Below are 14,425 nucleotides of genomic sequence, written 5' to 3'. Positions count from 1 at the left end.
AAATGGACTACTTCACATTACTGTAACAAAGCTTTCTTTGCCACCTGGACGCCCCATAATGCCTTGCAATCCAAGATGGTCGCCGTATCGTCAAATGCCTATAATGCATCTTGTTTAAACGGTTCTACATGAGAAACAATTGGAAAAGAAAATATTGTGATGTTTTCTGTCATGGCAGCCATCATATATCATGGTGCAAAGCGTCTATATAGTCAATTACTAATGGTATCAAATGAAATGTATAATGATAATGGTAATGACGTCCTTGTGATATTCTTCATTGAGCGATCAAAAGACTTTGAAACAATAGTCATAATTTAAACTAGTGAATTGTCACTTTTTTAATATTACCGTCTTATACGCATTATGTATAGCCAAACTGCAGAGGTTGTAACAACGAAACTAGTTTGTAAAGGCTATGATACACATAGTGCGTATAAGAAAGTAATATTAAGAAAGTGAGAATTCACTAGTTTAAATTATGACTATTATGTAATGATTTATGATTTATATAGCGCCCTTTCTACACGGATATCATAATCGATCTTCTGTAGACAATTTAAAGAAATAAGGCTACATCCTTTGCAAGATGCGAGGGTAGACGTTTCATGTACAAAGAATCGTCCCTGCTTTGAATCATTCCAGCCTATGAAAATAGACCATTTGCAGATGTAATTACGAAGGCAGCACCTTCTCCTCAGTTAGTTTTAATCCCAAAGGGCTGCCCCTGTCGAGGCTCGAAACACGACCTTCTGCACAACAGACCGACGCGGCTCTTACCAATTGAGATAAACGGATGTAGATTAAAGGACTTCAGAATTCTAATTACCCGTAATACAAATGAAGAAGTAGAAAGCGTATGTGTGCTGTGTGCCCTCATAAACCACCCAAATTAACCAACCAGAAAGCAGTATTTATGACACATTTCATAACATCATTTTATTAATCAATATTTCTCTATTTTTGTCCACATTTTTCTTGCCTTCTTCTTGTGAATAATCTCTGTGAGCCTCACAAACATGCATTCTTTTGTGCTTTCTTTGCGCGTTTTCTTAATTCTCTGAAAAGAAAAGAATATGAAAAGCTCCTATTTAGTCTCTGCTATAAAATTTAACACAGGGATCCCAACATAGAGTATATGGGATACGTAGCCCCCTGAGGAGGCAGCGTATTGCAATCAATTACAGGTTTTTATACAAAGTGTTGTAAAGACATGTTGTCCATGTTTGTTTATATAACGAAATAATTTATTCAGATATCTTAGTATTATTTGCGACCAATATTTCGGCTATTAGGTCATGTGCAAACAAAGAATAGAGAGACTTGGGCATAATGTTTTCGCATTTCAGAACACGTGTCATTCTCTAGAGGATCATTTCTTTGTTTAACAGTTGCGCCCGGTTGCACATGAGGAGACACATGAGTATGGATACAACTCAAACAAAGAATCTTATTCTCGAGGGAATGACACGTGGTCTGAAATGGGACAACACTACACCCGACCCAAGGAGGTCTATTGTTTTGGGGGTTACCGGTAAATGTTGTTCCGGGCGCATGCTTTTTGATCATTTCAGTACTCGGTGTCTCATTTCAGTGTCAGAGCATAAATAAATTGATACCAAGGGTAAAGTAAAGAATGCAAAGCTTCAACAATACAAACACTTAATTGAAATTTCGAGGATCTTCACTGGTACACATGGATAATTCATACGAAATTGAAACTAACCCTAAGCGTCAGAGAACTCGCATCAAAACTCAAGTACTCATCTATTGGGGAAAGCACTGGTGACACTCGGCTCTCACCAATGCGACCCCGCCGCTCTCGATTTCGTATGTGAGTAGAGCTGCTTTTTGATCAGTCTCCTGTGCTTCGAGGGTTTTTTTCCGGGGTTCTCTGGTTTTTTCCTTCAGTAAAATTCGACTTCTAAATTCTAATTCAAAGGAAGGCCACTCTGTGGGATTCAATTCTATATTCTATTTTTCAATCAAATTTCTATTTTTATTTATTCATCTATTCATTTGTAATGACAGACTCACCATTTACTTTACTGCAGTCTATCTTAGCAATCTCATCTAATGTCAGTTTAGGCACAAGTTCTTGGATTTCTTTATCTTTAATTTTTGGTTGGAGTTTTTTTATCATGCAGACCATTTTGACGTCCTTTTCCTTATCATTCTCACATGGTGGGCAGTCGTCATACAAGATTTTAACCTATAACACAAAAATAGAGAAGAACTAAGAGAAGGAATCCTACCTATATAGCCTTGTAACCATCATGTGCACAGTTTGATGCTATTTTTAGCTTGGAGATATTTTGAGCGAAGAACCTGATTGGTTGATTTTTTAAAGGGTAGGCGGCTTCTAATCTTGCAGTAAACATAAGCCTGTGTTTTTGTCGCTTTTCGTGTTCTAAAACGAGGCATTAAAGGAAGCATGATTATCGCGCGGGCATGGTAACGAGTTAAAAATAGCATCAATGATTCTAAAAATAGTATCAAAGTGTGCACATGATGGGGCACGGGGATTCCTTTGCTTAGTTCATTTTCTCTTGTAATTACCCTATCAATGCAAACACAATTAATCAACACATTACCGTATCTTTGGAGATTCCTCGAGGACTTAAACGTGAGGCGATATCATCGAAGTCCAAAGGTTGGCATTTCATAGAACAAACAAAATCCTTCAGAGTCTTGCTGTTAAGGACACAATTTTGATTAAATCCTTTGTCCTTTGCCGCTTTGTCAATCATATCTCTGATGGTTTCATCAGTGATGTAAGGTATTCCTGTTCTCTCCTCGCAGTCTTTTATGTTGTTACTATACTGGTGTCTTGCCAAGGTGACTAGCTCCGTTAAAGGTTTATCGCCTTCTTCACATCCTCTCGCTATGGATCTTTTCGAGAAAGAAAGCATAATGTTATGATAGTTTTTACTTACTAATAATGGCCTTATTCAGTTTGGGCAAATTAATGTTTTCTTTTTCTTTTCCTTTTCCTTTTTTCATTTCAGACCATGTGTCATTCTCTTTAGTATTGTTTCATTTAGTGTCGTTTAAAATGAAAAACATAACGCTTTTGCAATGGTTGATACTCATTGACCATTCCAAGGTTGAGGAATCCAGGGTCGCGTTGCCATTGCATCGCATCGAGGAACCGTTATAAGTGTAGTCTATTTTGTCCTGGCCCAGAAACATTCCCACAATGCAATACAACACCAACTCGACCCAGGGTTTTTATCCACTCTTAGAAGTTCTTATAGCAAGCGTGGAATTGTCGTCTCTAAGAAAAAGGCTTTATTAAAGTCAATCATCCAAGGAATAACATTTCTATAAATTAAAATTCAATGTGGTTTGCACTTCGCCTTGAAAATTTCTGTCACTCTAGCCAATGACATGTATCCTGGAAAGTGAAAAATGTGCATGAGGCCTAAGTATTTCCCGTGTTAGATAGCTATTAATGATCTTACAAAAAAATAAAAACATATAAAAAATAGGAATACAACCCATAAGTAGCAGTCTTAGATAGCAGCAAAAACAATTATTTGTTTTTAAAATACTCCAGTTTCGAGTTCTCTTTGCTCAGTCTTAGTCTCGTTTGTGCGTTATAATATTCAGCTATCCAACCAAAACCCTTGGCATTTTAATCAACTCGTATTGTTCCGTAGTGTCGTACACTCCTTACTATACAATGGAGCTTACTGAAAGAAAAGGACACATTTGTACACAATCGAGGCTAAGACTGAGCACAGGCGAACTCGAAATGGGAGTATTTCGAAACTGAGGGAAAAGCTGGATCGAGTTGCCATTACATTGACTTGCAGGTCTTTATGTTGTAAGAGACGAAAAAGACTCCATTTTCGAAATATGCATGTCCTCTAAACCCGTCCTACAAATTACTGCAAGACCAACTCAAACCAGCTTTTCCCTCCAACTCTGAATGGTTTTGCTCACCCTATGAACCATGTTTTGTCATAAAGGCAATTATAGACAAATGGGAGAATACCAAGTGCATGATAGAGACCGTTGAACAGAGGAACGACGTCATTTAAATCCTTGCTGGATTTAATGGAATCAATGTATTTTGTGGTCTGGCTGATCATGTCCTGCATTCCTTTTGAGTCACCTTGTATGGACAGCATGTTGTCTCGCATTTCTTTTAGGTCAGACAGGAATACGTCGCTGGCGACCGACTCATACATGTCTTCTGCAGCCTGGGTGGAAATTTGAGAACAAAGCAATAGGAAGAAGTGATAAAAATGGATAGATGATGGATGGATGGATGATGGATGCATGGCTAAATGAGAATGAATGAAAGAACGAAGAACGAAGGTATGAAAAAATATTAATAAGAATCGATCTTACCTTTTGCATGTTCTCTTTTGCCTTTGTTACATTATTATAAATTTCAGTGAACTTTGTTTTCGCTTGTCTGAGTTTCTCTACAGCACCTTTCACTTCTTCCTTTATTTTTTGACATTTCTTTATGTTTTGTATGGAAACGTAGATATTATAGGCTGTTAGAATAAAAAAAGACAATTATTTTGTGTATTCTCTTCTCTTCTCTTCTCTTCTCTTCTCTTCTCTTCTCTTCTCTTCTCTTCTCTTCTCTTCTCTTCTCTTCTCTTCTCAAAGCTGCATAAAATCTAAATAAAGTCTAAATCGAGCTATATATGGATTGTATATTTATTACTTCGAGGAGTGGCTCATAACATATTTCCCATTTTCAACATTACCTCCCGTGAGAAATCCTGAGAGAGTCAAAAACCCTCTTTTGAGGTTCTTCACAACGTCTACTGCTTTGCTATACTTGGTGGTTATCAACGTTCTTAAACTTTCCGATTTGGCTTTTATGTAGTTCGATGTTTTGGCAAACCAACTCTTCATTCCTTTGTACGCGGCAGTGTTTGTGCCAGGCAGGTTAATATTCTTGAATTTCTCTGTCATCTATTGTAAAAATATATATAGTATATATAAAGGGATCTCGTTTGAATAAGCAAGTTAAAGGGACGACATATACAGGGATCTTACCTGGGTTGCCTGTGCTTTTGCAAGGAAGACTGGTACGGTAGTTACATTGACTAGTACAGTGACGTGCATATCACACTTTGCTAGAATATTTATAGGCCAATAATTCAAAATTGCGAGTATTTTACCTCGATTGTACAATATATTGCATACGTTTTACTGCTACTGCTACTTATTTATCGCTCTCTAGTTGAACAGGGACGGGACCGCCATTAACGGGGTCGTCCGAGCCACTTGTAGATGTAATCATGCGTAGATGTAATAGGCCCTATGCAGCTAAGCAATCACGTGCTGATTAATTCACTGAGAGCAAATGAGTGAACATTTTGATTCCCAATTGTGAAATTTACTGTAGAGCAAACTAACTTTCTACAACCTGTTTCGACACACTGGTTACACATCTTTTCATTCAGTTCTTTACAAAAAGCTAAAAAGAATCACCAATTTAATATAAAAACAAAAATTTTGCTCACCAGTACAGGCACGTGACCGTTAACTGCAAAGGGCCTATTGCAAAGGTAGCGCTTTCTCCTCAGTTATTTCAGTATTCTTTATTTTTATTCGGCCGCGAGAAGCTTGAGCCACACAACAGATAGACGCTACTCTGAGCTAACAGGGCGGTCAACTACTACTGGTGCCAATAATAGTATAGAATTCTTACCTCCCAACTCTTTATTCTTCCTAGACGTTCGCTCCCAAATTTGGTAATTTTAACCATTTTGGGAATCACAGTCACAAACACGGGCCCAGCGATGTTGATGACCTGCTCGATTCTCGTGAAATACTTCTTTCCCATCACAACGTAGTCAACGGACTTGCCAGCGTTCTGCTCTTTTAGAATCAATTTCTGAACATGGAAAGAACGATAATGAGAAGGTGATGCAGGTCTGGAACTTAAACTCGAAAAAAAAAAAAAAAAAAAAAAGCGAAACAAAAAACAACGACAACTAGAAAAAGATAGCAAAGACCAAAATGGAAAACCGAAGTTACAAATGTTTGATGGAAAAGAAAAATTTGAAGGAAACAATAGAACGGAAACGAAAAAAGAACATAAAAAAAAAGAGGAAGAAAAAAAGGAAGAAAGAAAGAAAGAACACAAACGAAGAGTACCAAGATTAAGAATTCCAAATTAACAATATATATTAAACAAGTTGTCACATAATTTGCATATCCATAATGAGCATGATAGACGTTTTCACGTGACGTCATAGCCACCATCTTTAATTGACAAAAGAATAGGCCCTTTGCAGCTCAGTAATCAGTGCTGATTAATTCACTGAGAGCAAATGAATGAACATTTTGATTCCCATGGGTGAAGTTCACTGGAGAGGAAACAACCTTTCTAAAACCTGTTTTGAGAGATCTTAAAAATTGAAATTTTTTAACAAGTTATCGCATTCGAAAAATTTCGGGTACGAAATGTTCTTCATCCACACTAACACCGGCGTTTTCAAACTGTTCCACTCTGGAGACCGTATTCGAAGGATTTGCTTTCGGTGAAGAATTGTTCCGGATTCAACCGGACTAGTGTGGACGGTAGCCCTAACTGAATAAATAAAAATTCGGATTCAAATTTATCCGGCATAGTGTGGACGGGGCCTAATACGGCTAGCCGGCGTTAAAAATGTTCCACTCTGGAGACCGCATTCGAAAAGTTCGTTTTCGGTGAAGAATCTTACCTGTAATTCAAGTGTGGTCACATTCAAGGTATCTTCGATGTTTGGATCTATTCCTTCCAATACTTTACTGGAGATATATCCAACGTTTCTCATATTTTCTACCGTGGTATTGAACAAGTTATTTAGACTTTCAACCAGAGCTTGTAGGTTTTGGGCTTTAAGATAGACCAAAATAAATAGCATTTAAGGAACATGAGGCATACATTTTTGAATTTCATAGTAGTGCGCAAAACTCCCCAAGATATTTAGGATTTCTGAATTCTGGCCACGGTTTCATTTATCTCCCACATATCAAAGCCTAATAACTCGTAAGGAAAAACGAGTAAAACGATAAACTTTTTCATATAAAAAAAGCCAACTCCCAAGATTAGATTTTAGATCGGCTTTATACTAATAAGATGCTGACATGAAATTAGTGTACTTAATAGAGGCATTGCACCATCACGTGATGGCATCCATGACAGGAGACACAGCAATAGAATGAAAATGTAAATCATGTAAATCACATTAGACCAAATTCAATTTTTCCTGCCTCCTGTCATAGCTGCCATCACGTGATGGTGCAAAGCCTCTATAGGCCGTTTCCATGATGGCTTCATTTGATTTCCACTACCAAGATGCTTCGCGAATTTTCTTTCTCATTTAAATTTGTATTCCCTCATGAGAATAGTAAGGCAATTGGTGATAATTAACTAAAGAAAAGAAAGCGTGCAAGGGATTCTGGTAGTTTGAATCACTGACGAGAGCGCGCCATATCACCTATGAAAGGTCTGAAGAAGCTTGTAATGGGAATCTACACTGAGTGTTTTTGAACTCCCTTTTAAAAGTTTATTTAGGGCAAGTTTCATTTAGGAAATCTTTAGTACAATTCTTAGAAAAGAAGTTCTGATTTGGAACAGCTTAGTGACAGGGGAATCTAAAAAATGTATGTATAAAAAAGAAGGTTTTTAGTACAGGTGTAAAACAATTATCACCTTTGGGGTCTCTGGTTCGAATGATGGGCTTGGCATCGTGTTGTGAGTTTTTTAGATTCTCTTGCGTGACTGAGGAATTGTTTCTGGTCCTCCCCCCCTGAGCAGCAGTAAGGCGGACTCGCGGAGCGTCGGCAATGCACCTGGAATTTCACGGGTATTACTGGGGCTTGGGACCCCCTTGCGCGATCCGGCGACAGCAACGAGGAGCGCCTTACTGCTGCTATCGCAAACGAAGGTTAAAATATTTCCTAGATATAGATGGACAACATCACGAGCATTCGAAATAGAACTGTACGTAGGTTACGAACTCAAGTGTTGGATCGTTTGGATGCCGACTTCGCCTTCACGACATTTACAGAAGGAGACATAGAAGAAATTATGGACGAAGAAAGAGCTGAAAGAATAATCGACTTTAGAAGAGTATATTTTTGCCCATTGTTTCGGCAACCATTTTCGGCTACCTTTTCTACTCCCACACAGGCATTCCTCGTAGGCACAATAGAGTATTTTTGGTAGCAGGTGGAGGCGATTTGCCTCTCCTTTTTTGTATGGGCCCAAAAAACGAGTCCTCGTAGCAAGGGCGCGGCAAGACACCGCTCTTGGAAAATCCGTAGTAGTAGCCCAAAACCTTCGACCCCTATATATAGAAGATGGAAGAGCAAAAGAGTATTTCGACTACATTGCAAGAGATGGGTATACGAGCAAAGAGTAGGCTACTAGCACATTTGCTGCTGGACAATGCCTGCGACGGAAACCTGCTGCCAGACATATCCAAGTGCGACTACTTGCGGGGCAACGAATGACCAACCAGTCTGCAGCCGCAGGAAGGATTGCCTCCTTTCGTAGACGATGTGTTTGTCTATGGTTTTGTTTCCGAAGAGAATTTGTATGGAAAGAAGCTGCTTTGTAGGAATGCGAAGGCAATAGTCTCCAAGATATCCATTGCAGCCACGGAGACATTTGGGGTGTTCCTACCAACCAGCGTAGTGCACACGTGCAGGCAGGGAAACATAGTAGACCGCGTCTCCAATATGGCAGCCAAGTGGTCCAGTTTGCATGGAGAACCCGCCGCGGTATTCGTAGCCAAAGTAGACACCTCGGAGTTGTCCATAGAAGCCGTAGACGAAAACATTTCCAAGTTTGCTAGGCTGCTACAAGCACACGGATATGGAATATACTCCGTGGACTACACACAGGATTTCTCCGGAACTTTGGATAGAGCTGCATTGGTACGTCGTTTGCGGGAGTTGGGATACGTGCCGCAGCATAGTGGCGGTTGGCGCAACGGTACGATTTTGGAGAACACGCATGCTGTGGGAGAACATGTTTGCACTTGGATGGAAGACGGGAAACGTACGAAAATATACAACAAAATAGTATCCAACTTCGAAGCCGGAGAAGTGCAAAACCCAGTAGGAGCAAAGCTAGCAGAGTACGTGGATTGTCCGAACGACCACCTGCGTAGAACATTCCTGCACCCAGACGTGCAGAAAAGAGGATGCAGCAGAGTGGAAATATCCATCTACGGCAAAGACTTCTCCAAATCCCACACCAATGCCATAGCGGAGACGCTAGAACCTTTGCAGGACATATTCGTAGTACAGCCGCCAAAGAATTTGTGGTTGGCTCTCGCAGAACACTTGGATAGATGCTGCTGCATTTGCTGCGAAGAGACGGGAGAAATATTCCTAGCGTGGTACTGCAATTTGGGAACACGGCGCATAGCCGGTGTGCGAGTTCGAGGCAACGAAAAGTGGGAACAATGCGTACTTTGGACGATAGCAGAGTTTGGGTTCCGAAAATGTCCTATATTCCGCGTGGATATCCTAGGAACAGACCCGGTGGAAATAGCTCCACTGCGCTGCTACACGAAGGACTCCCCAACCATACTAGCGGAGTCCAAGTTTCCCACTCGAGTGCATGCAAATGCCCCCGCCATTGCCACGATGCTACCCCCAACGGAACACGTGGAGTGGGTTTGGCGCACAAAGAAGGCACAAAGGATCGGAGTAGAAAAGAGTCCGTTCGGCATTTTGGAAGTGCCTTCCTCCCGCAGAATATCCTTCCTATCCAAAAGAAAACGACAGCAAAGATTGGAAAACATACGGGACGATTTGGAAGGAGACGAGTGGGTCGAAGCTACGAAAAGATACCACGCAGAACTGTCGGAGCAAAGGCAGTCCATCCTGCGGCAGAAGGAAGAGGACAGGAAAGCCATAGAGAAAGAATTGGAGAAGTACAGGAAAACATTGGATAGAATTTCCAGAAGGACAGACAATCTGTGTAGATTATTCTTTGGAGAGGAAAGCCCGTTTGGCCCAGAGACGCTTAGGGCCAAAGTGCATAGGATGGACCAAATACCTGCAGGAGACTACAAGATACTAGGATATGCGATCCCCAGAGACTTGGATGCCAACTGGTTGGCAAGAGGGCACCGCGTAGTATTGCGAAGGAATAGGGAAACTATTGCATGGGCCACAGAAGCCCTATTGGAAGCGTGTGCGGCTGGAAAGTTCGAAGCCAACGGCAACATACGCACTGCCATACCCGGAGAAGAAATATTGGTGGAGTGGCAGAACAATGTAGCAACTGTCTTCGTGCCGGAAGGACCTGGTTTGGATACGTACTACGAATTGGCTAGGAAAATAGACCCTCCCAAAAATCCAGAAAGACTACTGGAAGTGCCGGCGCCACCCAACAAAGAATGCGTGCAGGCGCTACATATGCATCCAGGCGAATACCAATGCTGGAGATACGCCAAAACCACCTACAGAAAAAAAGAAAGGACAATCCTATTCCTTTCCGAGAAATGCTCGGAGTGCGTTTTGGAGGGCTGCACGATAGAACATGCAACCACTCCGGTCTGGGGACACTTCTTGGACGAGCAAAAGATAGACTGGACGTCTCCACCACCGCTATACTGCAAAATAGGTAGGGAAAAGACTACCAAGGCAAAGAAGAAAGACAGACTGGTGCACGTCTCTACTCCGAAATCCTAGGCCTGCAAAGGGCGTTCGCCTCTACTCCATCTCCGGAATCCTAGAATTTCTCTGCGGTTTCGTATCCTCCGCTGGATGTCTGTAGTAGACAACTTTGGGTGGTTGCATGCGCGCCCAAACGACAGCAGCAATGCCTGCGACTGCAAATAGTACATTGCCGCCTATTTGCCAGTCTATTTTTGTGGATACTTCCTCCACTTCGCCCTCTATTTCTTCGAAGGAATCCTCTTCGGGTTCCTCTTTTTGTTCCATTTTAGCTAGCAATTCCTCCTTTGCGTCTCGGAGTTCTTCTCTAGCTTTTTGGAGATCGTCCAAGACTATAGCAAAGGAATCCTGCACTTCTAGGAAATGTTTCTGCAGGTCTGTAGTTGGTGGCTTTTCGGGGATTGCTACCTCCAAACCATTCTCTCGCTCTATCCTACGAATCTTTGGTATGCCTATGCCGTACTTTTTAGCTACCTTTGGCAGCCCTACTCCATTTCTCCTATCTTCCAACAATCCTGCGATTTCTTCCTCGGATAGTATTTTGGGCGTTGCCATATATATCTACGAATACGGTTCGAACATAGCTAGGTACCTATGGATCCATAGGGGTATTCCGTGGATCCATAGGTATATAGATGTATCTCTACATAGCTCTAGGCATAGCCAGCTACGTGCTAGGAAAACAAAGGACAACGCAAATACTTTTGGAGATCTTGGAAGGCCTCTACAGACTTCGCATACCGGGCTACGTAGCAACTTTGGCGCAGCTACCGCGGCGTAGATAGTACAAGGGAGGTGAATCGCCGCCCTTGCTACGAGGACTCGTTTTGGGAATTGCTACCATGGAGAGGCATTTCGCCTCCACCTACTTCCCTACGGACATTTCTGGTGCTTGCTACCAGCGCAGTGGACACAAAAAAATACTACTTTGTGCCTACGAGGAATGCCTGTGTGGGAGTAGAAAAGGTAGCCGAAAATGGTTGCCGAAACAATGGGCAAAAATATACTCTTCTAAATACAAACAAGTTTCGCTTACCTGACGCCCGGATAGGATTACGACCCCTCTCTATCACCCAATCGCCATCTAGATACTTTATGAACGTCAATTCAAGACGGTAGTCACCTTCCGGCATTAAGTCGATTATTCTTTCAGCTCTTTCTTCGTCCATAATTTCTTCTATGTCTCCTTCTGTAAATGTCGTGAAGGCGAAGTCGGCATCCAAACGATCCAACACTTGAGTTCGTAACCTACGTACAGTTCTATTTCGAATGCTCGTGATGTTGTCCATCTATATCTAGGAAATATTTTAACCTTCGTTTGCGATAGCAGCAGTAAGGCGCTCCTCGTTGCTGTCGCCGGATCGCGCAAGGGGGTCCCAAGCCCCAGTAATACCCGTGAAATTCCAGGTGCATTGCCGACGCTCCGCGAGTCCGCCTTACTGCTGCTCCCTGGGTTATCCCTACCCCAACTTACATCAGCCCAGAGGTTGTTTCAGGGTTTGATCTGTAAGTTAGCCATGCCCTGACTTAGATCAGACCAGAGGTTGTTTCAGGGTTTGATCTGTGAGTTAGCCATGCCCTGACTTAGATCAGCCCAGAGGTTGATTCAGGGTTTGGTTTTTAGCATCAAGATTTTTATTCGTTCCCTAAAATAAAATAACATCGACCTGAAATAACTTACTCTCCAGTTGAATCTTGTTAATATTCTTGCTCTCTGAATCAATATATTCTGATATTTCCTTCGCTTCCTCTTGCAGGTCACAAACTTCTCTGTCAGCTTCGCTGCAGCAATTATCAGAAGCAACGACGTAGATCGTTGTTGCCATGGAAACCAAGCTAGTCACATCCTTGAAGTATTTCGAAGTGAACTCAAGTGCCTCGAACAAATGTTTTCCGAGCCGTAGGAGTGCTAAAAAACATTAAAATATTATTTTCCTATTTGTGTGTGTGTGTGTGTGTGTGTGTGTGTGTGTGTGTGTGTGTGTGTTCATATATATGTAGAAATGACGTCACTACAAAGCGGGTGGTCATGAAGCCTGTGAAAATCGACAAACGAAAAATAAAAACATGTCTGCCTTCCATTGCAATAAGAATATATATAATGCATTTGTTATTGTGTAACTGTTAATAACTCCTTATTAGAAAGGTTTTTTTTTTCCATTTGATGGCCTGGAAATCCATAATTTCAAGAGGGAAAGTGTGACGTCTAAGTAAAAGCCCGTACACAGGCGATTTTTTCGGCCCGATCTGAAGCGCGCTTTCCACTGCGAATCTTGCGGCGATTCACGTGCGATCATAAATCGTTCGTGTAAACTACCGGCGATTTTGTGGAGATTTGATAAATTAACGTCGCCGATGAATCACCACTATTTTGAACATGTTCTAATTTAGTGCGATATTTTGGCGGTTTTTTCTGCAAGGATCGCAGTGGAAATCACGCTGTAAATCGCCGAAGAATTCGCCTGAGATTGTTGCACGAATTAAGTAAATTTAAATCGGAAATTTCCAAAGTCGAATTTGATATTGGCTGTTGTACCTTTTGTAGAGGATAATTCTATTTTAATTTTATTTTACATATATACATATATTTATTTCATTGTTTACATCCATATTTTTATATTAGCATCATGTAATTTTAATTTTTAGTTTAGGTTATTTATAACTTGGAGATATTAGCATGTACTTGCTATCTTGTAATTCAAGTATAAATAAAGTTATTGTTGTTGTTGTTGTTGTGTAAACGCGGGCCTTAACGCATCAGTTTTACAAAAGTTCTCAATTTTGATCAATTATAAAATTTTGCAAACTTGGAGCCTAGGAGGATCTTGGAGGTCGTATGTGTACCCTAGCTTGATTTCTTGTTTCAGACAGTAGAAATAGTGACACTACTTTAAGGACTTATTATGACATGTTTTGACTTAAAAACTGCTAGTTGATGTATTACGACTGAATACTTACATGATGCCGTTCGTCTCTCCCTTACAATATCATTATAGGTTCCTTTCGCTCCATGTTTGTTGAAACTATATCCATCATGTGACAGGACACGATGGAAGTGAGCAGGTCCAAACTCGTTCAAAAACAGCAGAACACACAGGTAGACTACTAATCGAGAATTGCCCCGCATATTTTGGATCTGAGCCAAGAAAAAAAAAGTTTTGGGAATTCGTGTTACGTCTTAGCCGCCATTTTGGTTGACGATAGCAAAGCACCACTCATTAAAATCTCTCTTGTTAGATCAGTCAACATGGCGGTTGTTTGATTGTTATTTATATATCAAGGGATTTTGAGTCGTTGGTCTTGACCCCAAGAATGCAACACAGTTTCGCATTCAATGCATACCGCTGTTTTTGAAGACCACATACTCATTTGCACAGACTTAGCCTCATTTATAAGTCAGCTATTCACAGATACCATGACAAAAAGCCATGGGATTTCAAGACATTTTGGTATTTTTCAAATAAATAAAATACTACCTTACCAAATAACAATATATTATCATTTCAACACTCTGCAGTCGGATAGTTTGCCCAAGCAATGTGGAATGCAAGGCCGCTTAAGATCAATATATTTTTTTTAGCAAAACATTTTATTTCTATAATAATTCCTATTTAAATTTTTTGTGTTAAAAAATTATTCCGTTCTTACAATTAGGTGTATAAAAATTCAAGAAATAAGAAAAACATAAACTAAACGGAAAGAAATGCCTGAAGAAATCTGATATTTATAGAAAATGTTTAAAAAAATAGAGATGAACAAGATCATA

General features: G+C 40.6%; 1 protein-coding gene across 1 annotated transcript; it reads right to left on the bottom strand.

Annotated features, from left to right (window-relative positions):
- Positions 1-913: 913 nt before the first annotated feature.
- LOC116307658 (uncharacterized) lies at positions 914-13,847 on the bottom strand. Its single transcript, XM_031717937.2, has 10 exons — positions 13,618-13,847; positions 12,341-12,568; positions 6,702-6,856; positions 5,684-5,869; positions 4,731-4,941; positions 4,360-4,511; positions 3,949-4,208; positions 2,595-2,892; positions 2,038-2,212; positions 914-1,060 (listed from the first exon to the last, which is right to left on the bottom strand). Exons 1-10 carry the CDS (start codon positions 13,784-13,786, stop codon positions 1,053-1,055), a joined length of 1,842 nt encoding a protein of 613 aa, XP_031573797.1. The 5' UTR covers positions 13,787-13,847; the 3' UTR covers positions 914-1,052.
- Positions 13,848-14,425: the final 578 nt, after the last annotated feature.

This window comes from Actinia tenebrosa, unplaced genomic scaffold, assembly GCF_029948245.1.
Source record: "Actinia tenebrosa isolate PJP-AT-01 unplaced genomic scaffold, QUT_ActTen_1.0 PGA_scaffold11__36_contigs__length_13525064, whole genome shotgun sequence".
In the NCBI taxonomy this organism is placed as follows: domain Eukaryota; kingdom Metazoa; phylum Cnidaria; class Anthozoa; order Actiniaria; family Actiniidae; genus Actinia; species Actinia tenebrosa.
The sequence above is the reverse complement of the archived record's forward strand: the minus strand, read 5'-3'. Positions and strand labels throughout refer to the sequence as shown.

What these genes read in the sequence shown, in the direction of transcription:
- LOC116307658 (XM_031717937.2), bottom strand. Translation starts at nt 13,786, where the DNA reads ATGCGGGGCAATTCTCGATTAGTAGTCTACCTGTGTGTTCTGCTGTTT. An exon ending in GAAGAATAAAGAGTTGGGAG is followed by an intron (nt 4,942 to 5,683) that starts GTAAGAATTCTA and finishes TTTTTACAATAG; the next exon opens with ATGACAGAGAAATTCAAGAA. An exon ending in CAAAAGAGAACATGCAAAAG is followed by an intron (nt 4,209 to 4,359) that starts GTAAGATCGATT and finishes ATTTCCACCCAG; the next exon opens with GCTGCAGAAGACATGTATGA.